Consider the following 7,760-nt stretch of genomic DNA (forward strand, 5'->3'; position numbering starts at 1 on the left):
AAAAAAAAAAAAAATTTAGCCAATCCTAGTGAGAGCCTGTAGTCCCAACTGCTCAGGTGGGAGGATCACTTGAGCCCAGGAGCTTGAGTGTAGTGAGCTATGATTGTGCTATTGCACTTCAGCCTGGACAACAGTGAGACTGTCTCAAAAAATAAAATAAAATAAAATAAAATAAAATAAAATAAAGTCAGGGTAATATGTAAGATTGTCTAGCCCTAGAAAACTGGTTAAAGGGTGAGATGGCCAGACTCAGAAATCTGGGGAATGCTGAAGTTCAGAGGATGGAGAGAGGAAGATAAACTCGCTGGAGTGAATGGTTTATGTCCCAGAGGTAGAAAAAATGACAGAATGGTGTCTTGCAAGCCAAAGGAGAGTTTCAAGACCCAGGGCATGACCAAGAATGTCAGTGCCATAGAGAGGTTAGGTTAGATAAAGACTAAATGATGAAAAGTAGTCACAATTCTGAACCGGTGGCCTTTACTTGAGCAGTTTCCTAGAGAAGGGTAGAAATCAGATGTTGTGGGATGCAGGGTAAAAAGGAAGTGAAGAAGTAGAGATAGTGAGGATCACTAACATTTCCACATTTAATATGTGTAGTCTTACTCGGGAATGACCCTGAAGGTGGTTAATATTAACAGTGTGTGATTTACCTAAGCAAGAACTCTTATCATAAGCTGAGAGGCTGCTGTGTAGGAAGAAGTTAATTGTGTCGGGGTGAACCTGGTCAACTACTCAGCTTCCCTTAACCCATTCATGCCTGAGGTTGCAAATATTTTTTGTGAAAAATCAGACCTTGGTGATGACCTTGGGCAGTACAAGATACATAACTCCCCAAAACTTAGCATTCCAATAATGGAACACTAGGCAATGAACACTGCTGTTCTTATCAAGTGTTTGATAACTTCCAATAAGTGTCTGAAAAAGCCTCTTAAAAATCCATAAGTTATGGGCTGGGCGCAGTGGCTAACGTCTGTAATCCCAGCACTTTGGGAAGCTGAGGTGGGTGGATCACCTAAGGTCAGGAGTTCCAGACCAGCCTGGCCAACATAGTGAAACCCTGTCTCTACTAAAAATATAAAAATTAGCTGGGCTTGGTGGCGGGCGCCTGTAATCCCAGCTATTCAGGAGGTTGAGTCAGAAGAATCGCTTGAACCCAGGAGGCAGAGGTTGCAGTGAGCTGAGACTGGGCCTTTGCACTGCAGCCTGGGCAACAAGAGTGAAACTCCATCTCGAAAAAAGAAAAAAATCCGTAAGGTATAACTGGTGGGGTGTGAACTTCTAATGAATAATGGTTATTGCAAATTTGAGGACTCTTAATACATATCTCTGGAAGCTGCCCAAGGTCTGCTGAGCTTTTTCCCCAGGGGTTAGGCTATGAAAGAGAAATGTGTGTTTTCTAGAGGGGGAATACCATGTTGGCAATGTATATTTTGGTGTTACTGTGGGCTTTGTTTTGTTTACAATTGAAAAGACTCTGGCTGGGTGCAGTGGCTCACACCTGTAATCCCAGCACTTTGGGAGGCCAAGGCAGGTGGATCACGAGGTCAGGATATCAAGACCATCCTGGCCAACACGGTGAAACCCCATCTCTACTAAAAATACAAAAATTAGCCAAGCATGGTGGCACACGCCTATAGTTGCAGCTACTCGGGAGGCTGAGGCAGGAGAATCACTTGAACCCGGGAGGTGGAGGCTGCACTGAGCCGAGATCACAGCACTGCACTCCAGCCTGGCGACAGAGCAAGACTCTGTCTCAATAAATAAATAAATAAATAAATAAATAAATAAATAAATAAAAAGACTAAGGAGAAGGCAGTAAATGGAGGTAGACTATTAAAAGTAAGAAAAAAGAAGGGGTACAGAAAATCCCTTAGAAGAAAAGATAGGATGGAATCAAGAACTCAAGAACCTCCCAAGAGCATAAGGATGGCTGATTGAATTGCTTAGAAATCCAGAACTGCTCTTACCCATGGAGATCTTCTCAACCTTATCCAGGGCCACTGAAGTTGAATCAAGAGGCCAAAACAATTTGGTTGAATGGAGCACTGCAGTGGGAATCAATAAACACAGGCTGGAGTCCTGGCTCTCTCACTGACTAGGTACGTGACCTTGGGCAAGTCAGTTCCCCTCTGGAACTGAGCCTTCTGACATTGAAATGAAGGTGTGGGACTCATTTCAAGTCACTGGGTGATGTCTACTGTGCCTTACAACTCTACTATTGGATAGTGCTGGTTTGGGGCAGCAGATTACAAGGAGAGTGGCTCCTCTAAGGGAGAGAGGGGTGAAAGATAGCCCCATATTCTATTTTTTATTTCTGTGAAAACCGTTGTTACCAATAGCCTGGCTTTCTCACAGCCTGTGTCTTGTGAGGGCTTAAAGATGGATTAATTCACTAGGATCATTCTATTAAGAGGTCAGGAAGCCATACTCAAGGTTTCCTTGGAAAGAGTGCCTACCTTGATGACATTGTCCTTACAGTCCACCACTCGTTCAAATGTTTGGCTGAGGATCTCAATGTCCTTATGAAGCTCTCTGGTCTTGACTTCCCTAAGGACAGTTCTCCACTGTGTGTTAATCTTATTAAGGTTCAAAGCACTGTTGTGTTCCTCCTTGGCCAGCTTGTCCTGTGTGAAGGAATAAATATACCTCCAGGAAGTCAGGGCCTTTCAGTACAACAAACAAGATCACTCTTAATTTATCAGCTGACACCTTACCCCTTTTCGATGGGAACGGCCTGATGGCATTTAGGGAGGGCAAGGGTGAATTTCCTTCAGGGTGGGAGCATCAGAGTAGGATGTTGTTTGTAATGACCCATCTCCAGGGAGAATATCAGCATTCCAGACAGCTGGGATAGCGGACAGGACCTAAGGTCCCAGTTCTGTGATTCAATAGAGACCGCCAAGCTGTATACCACGCACCTCCTCCATGCTTCACGGAGAACACCCCCGCCTCCCAAACAATGTTGCCTGAAATCTAAGTATATCTGGGTCTCAGGATTTCCGGAGGAGGGGAGGTCAGGATGAAAATGAGGTTTCCTCAGTGACAGGCCAGCGCGGCGGGTGGATGGGGTTGAGCAGGACATAATGCAAAAGGCCATCACCTTCAAGAACTGGCTGAGGAGCCTCTCTTTCTTTTTGGCCATCTCCTCCTCTGCCAGCAACTTCTGTTGAAACAGAAGCAGCTGCTCCTCATCGGACAGGGGGGTCTTGGCCTTTTTTTCTTTCTTAGGCATGGCGGGGCAGGGGATTGGATCCGGGAAAGAAGCTTCGGCCTGTCTCGACCCGCGTTACAGAGCGTAGAAGAAAAATGTCCCTAGAAAGGGGCCTTCCAGAACTGCCCCTGGTTGTGGGCGGTTGTGGGACCTGAGATCTCAGCTCTCGCACGAGAGAGACCCCGGACTATCAGTGAGGCTGAGCTCTCCCACGGTAAGACGCGTCTAGTCTCCTAGCAACGAGGATCTCGCTAATATAGCGAGGCAACGGCTAGAAGAGTCCATGTCTTGGAGCGCCCCCTACCCAGTGGAGGACCGCGGTCGATTTTTGAGAGGGTCCTTTTACCTCTCAAAAACCTGTCTCCTCAGTGCATTTTTTTTTTTTTTTTTTTTTTTTTTTTTTGAGACCGAGTCTCGCTCTGTCGCCTAGGCTGGGCATGATCTCGGCTCACTCAACCTCTGCCTCCCCTGTTCAAGCAATTCTCCTGTCTCAACCTCCCCTCAGTGCACTTTTATAAACCTTCCTCAGACCCCGTGGGAAGCCCAAGATCGTCAAAAACAGAACCAAGAAGTCTGACCGATATGTCAAAATTAAGTGTAACTGGCGGAAACCCAGAGGTGTTGACAACAGAGTTCGTAGAAGGTTCAAGGGCTAGATCTTGATGCCCAACATTGGTTATGGGAGCAACAAAAAAACAAAGCACATGCTGCCCAGTGGCTTCCGGAAGTTCCTGGTCCACAACGTCAAGGAACTGGAAGTGCTGCTGTTGTGCAACGAATCTTACTGTGCTGAGATCGCTCACAATGTTTCCTCCAAGAACCGCAAAGCTATCGTGGAAAAGAGCTGCCCAGCTGGCCATCAGAGTCACCAACCCTAATCCCAGGCTGCGCGGCAAAGAAAATGAGTAGACAGCTCATGTGCATGTTTTGTGTTTAAATAAAACTGTAAAAACTGCAAACAACAACAACAACAAAAACCTTTTTAAAAAAGGTAAGTGTTGGAGAGAATGTGGAGAAACGGGAACCCTCATATATTGGTGGTGGAAATGTAAAATGGTGTAGCCACTTTGAAAAACAGTTTGGCAATTTTTTAAAATGTTAAACATAAATTTACCATGTGACCCAATAATTTCACTCTTAGGGATCTGCCTAAGAGAAATGAAAGCATACATACACACAAAAACTTGCACAAGAATGTTCTTCTCTGTCTCACTCATAATAGCCCAATTGGAAAAATTAGAGACAACCTAAATGTCCATTAACATGTGAATGAGTAGACAAAATATGCTGTGTCCATACAATGGAATATTATTCAGAACAAACTATGGATACCAGCTACAATGTAGGTGAACCTCAAAAAGAATATGCAGGCTGGGCGCTCTGGCTCACACCTGTAATCCCAGCACTTTGGGGGGCCAAGGCGGGAGGATTGCTTTAGCCTAGGAGATCGAGACCAGCTTGAACAATGTGGAGAAATCCCTTCTCTACAAAAAATACAAAAGAAGTTAGCCAGGCGTGGTGCATACCTGTTGTCCCAGCTACCCCAGGAGGCTGAGGTGAGAGGATCACCTAAGCCCAAGCCCCAGAGGTCAAGCCATAATCAAGCCATTGCGCTCCAACTGGGTGACAGAGCAGCCCTGTCTCAAAAAAGAAACAACAAAAACAAAACAAACAAACCCTTTTTTAGACTGGAGTCTCACTCTGTCACCTAGGCTGGAGCAGTGCATGATCTCAGCTCACTGCAACCTCCACCTCCCGGATTCAATAAATTATCCTGCCTCAGCTTCCCGAGTAGCTGGGACTACAGGTGTGCACCACCAAGGCTGCCTAATTTTTGTATTTTTAGTAGAGATAGGGTTTCACCATGTTAGCCAGGTTGGTCTCAAACTCCTGACCTCACATGATCCACCCACCTCGGCCTCCCAAAGTGCTGGGATTACAGTCGTGAGCCACCATGCCCAGTCAAAAAAACCCTATGCTCGGCCGGGTGCGGTGGCTCAAGCCTGTAATCCCAGCACTTTGGGAGGCCGAGGCGGGCGGATCACAAGGTCAGGAGATCAAGACCATCCTGGCTAACACGGTGAAACCCCGTCTCTACTAAAAAATACAAAAAAACTAGCCAGGCGAGGTGGCGGGCGCCTGTATTCCCAGCTACTCGGGAGACTGAGGCAGAAGAATAGTGTAAACCCGGGAGGCAGAGCTTGCAGTGAGCTGAGATCTGGCCACTGCACTCCAGCCTGGGTGACAGAGCGAGACTCCGTCTCAAAAAACAAAAAAAACAAAAAAAACAAAAACAACAACAACAAAAAAAAAACTCTATGCTCAGTGAAATAAGCCAGATACAAGTGATTACATATTGTATGGCTCCATTTATATGAAATATCTAGAAAAGGCCAAGCTATAAAGACAGAAAGTAGATTACCTTCTTTCTTTTTTTCTTATTTTCTCTCCTTCTTTCTTTCTCTCTCTCTCTCTCTGTCTCTCTCTCTCTTTTTTTGGCTGAGTCTTGCTCAGTTGCCCAGGCTGGAGTGCAGTGGCACAGTCTCGGCTCACTGCAACCTGCACCTCCCAGGTTCAAGTGATTCTCCTGCCTCAGCTTCCCAAGTAGCTGGGATTACAGGCACCCGCTACCACGCCCGGCTAATTTTTGTATTTTTAGTAGAGATGGGGTTTCACCATGTTGGCCAGGCTAGTCTCAAACTCCTGGCCTCAAGTGATATACCTTGGCCTCCCAAAGTGCTAGGGTTACAGGTGTGAGCCACCGCACCCAGCCAGATTACCTTCTTTCTAACCCCCTAACCCCCAGTGGGAAATCCTAACCCCCAATGGAATATTAGGTGGGGACTTTGGGAGGTATTTAGGTTTAGACAGGTCATGAGAGTGGAGCTCCCATTATGGGATTAGTGTCCTTAGAAGAAGAGAAAGAGACTAGCATTGTCTCTCGGCTTTGTGAGGATATTGGGGAAAGACAGCCATGTGCAAACCAGGAAGAGAGCCCTCACCAGACACCAGATCTGCCAGCACCTTGATCTTGGACTACCCAGGCTCCAGAGCTGTGAGAAATAAACATCTGTTGTTTAAGCCATCTAGTATATGGTATTATGTTATGGTTATGGCAGCCTGAACTAAGACAATTTTCTATTATCTGTGGGAGGGGAGAGGAAGATAGTATAATAGTAAATGTGTATAAATATATATAGTAAATGTGCTTGAGGGATAATACTGGGATGTTGAAAATGCTCGAAAATGTATTTATGTTAAACAAGTTGATGAATTTGGTTTGAAAAGTCATTGAACCAGATGCCATGGCTCACCCCTATAATCCTGGCACTTTGGGAGGCCAAGGAAGGAGGATCACTTGAGCCCAGAAGTTCAAGATCAGCCTGGGAAACATAGCGAGAACTTGTTTGTAAAAAATAAAAATAGTCTGGGCATGGTGGCTCACGCCTGTAATCTAAGCACTTTGGGAGGTTAAGGTGGGTGGATCACCAGCCTGGCCAACATGGTGAAACCCTGTAGCCAGGCGTGGGCATGGTGGCTCACACCTGTAATCCCAGCACTTTGGGAGGCCAAGGTGGGTGGATCATCTGAGGTCAGGAGTTCAAGACCAGCCTGACCAACATGGAGAAACCTTACCTCTACTAAAAATACAAAATTAGCTGGGCGTGGTGTCGCATGCCTGTAATCTCAGCTACTCAGGAGGCTGAGGCAGGAGAATCACTTGAACCTGGAAGGCAGAGGTTGCAATGAGTTGATATCGTGCCATTGCACTCCAGCCTGGGCAACAAGAGCAAAACTCTGTCTCGAAAAAATAATAATAATAAAATAAAATTTAAAATAGAAATAAAAAGCCTGGTTGGGTGTGGTGGCTCATGCCTGTAATCCCAGCACTTTGGGAGGCTGAGGTGGGTGGATCACTTGAGGTCAGGAGTTCAAAACCAACCTGGCCAACATGGTTAAACCCTGTCTCTACTAAAAACACAACAATTAGCCCAGGTGTGGTGGCACACATCTGTAGTCCCAGCTACTTGCGTGGCTGAGGTATGAGGATTGCCTGAACCCAGGAGGTGGAGGTTGCCGTGAGCTGTGATCATGCCACTGCACTCCAGCCTGGGTGACAGAACAACCTAGTCTCAAAAAAAAAAAAAAAAAGTCATCAAATTATACACTTTAAAAAAGTGAACTGGCCAGGTGCAGTGGCTCACGCCTGTAATCCCAGCACTTTGGGAGGCTGAGGCGGGCAGATCACCTAAGGTCGGGAGTTCGAGACCAGCCTGACCAACATGGAGAAACCACGTCGCTACTAAAAATACAAAATTAGCTGGGCGTGGTGGCGCATGCCTGTAATACTCATGACAATCATAGTCCTAGGTTCCGTAACTGGTCACGTGGTCATAGCTGGTATTAATAGCTACATTTTTCTACTACTATCCTGTATTCCCTTTGCCTTCAGCAAGCACCTTAACAGGTGTTTACTTGTTTCTTTTCTTTTTTTTTTTTTTTTTGAGATGGAGTCTTGCTCTGTCGCCCAGGCTGGAGTGCAGTGGCC

At 46.0% G+C, this 7,760-nt stretch overlaps 1 protein-coding gene and 1 pseudogene across 3 annotated transcripts in view; one reads left to right on the forward strand and one right to left on the reverse strand.

The window, feature by feature from the left end:
* CCDC65 (coiled-coil domain containing 65) overlaps nt 1–3,461 on the reverse strand; it is a 40,159-nt gene extending 36,698 nt beyond the window's left edge. For 2 of the 3 annotated variants that reach the window (XM_011987612.1, XM_011987613.1), the window contains exons 1-2: nt 3,101–3,461; nt 2,457–2,624 (exon numbers count right to left, since the gene is read on the reverse strand). In XM_011987612.1, coding sequence (XP_011843002.1) covers nt 2,457–2,624; nt 3,101–3,232 — 300 coding nt within the window. In that variant the 5' untranslated portion in view covers nt 3,233–3,461. The remainder of the gene's footprint in view (nt 1–2,456; nt 2,625–3,100) is intronic. The other variant, XM_011987616.1, reaches the window with a different exon arrangement.
* A 33-nt stretch (nt 3,462–3,494) lies between these two features.
* Nucleotides 3,495–4,120, forward strand: LOC105544956 (annotated as a pseudogene).
* Nucleotides 4,121–7,760: the final 3,640 nt, after the last annotated feature.

This window comes from Mandrillus leucophaeus, unplaced genomic scaffold, assembly GCF_000951045.1.
Source record: "Mandrillus leucophaeus isolate KB7577 unplaced genomic scaffold, Mleu.le_1.0 Scaffold313, whole genome shotgun sequence".
In the NCBI taxonomy this organism is placed as follows: Eukaryota; Metazoa; Chordata; class Mammalia; order Primates; family Cercopithecidae; genus Mandrillus; species Mandrillus leucophaeus.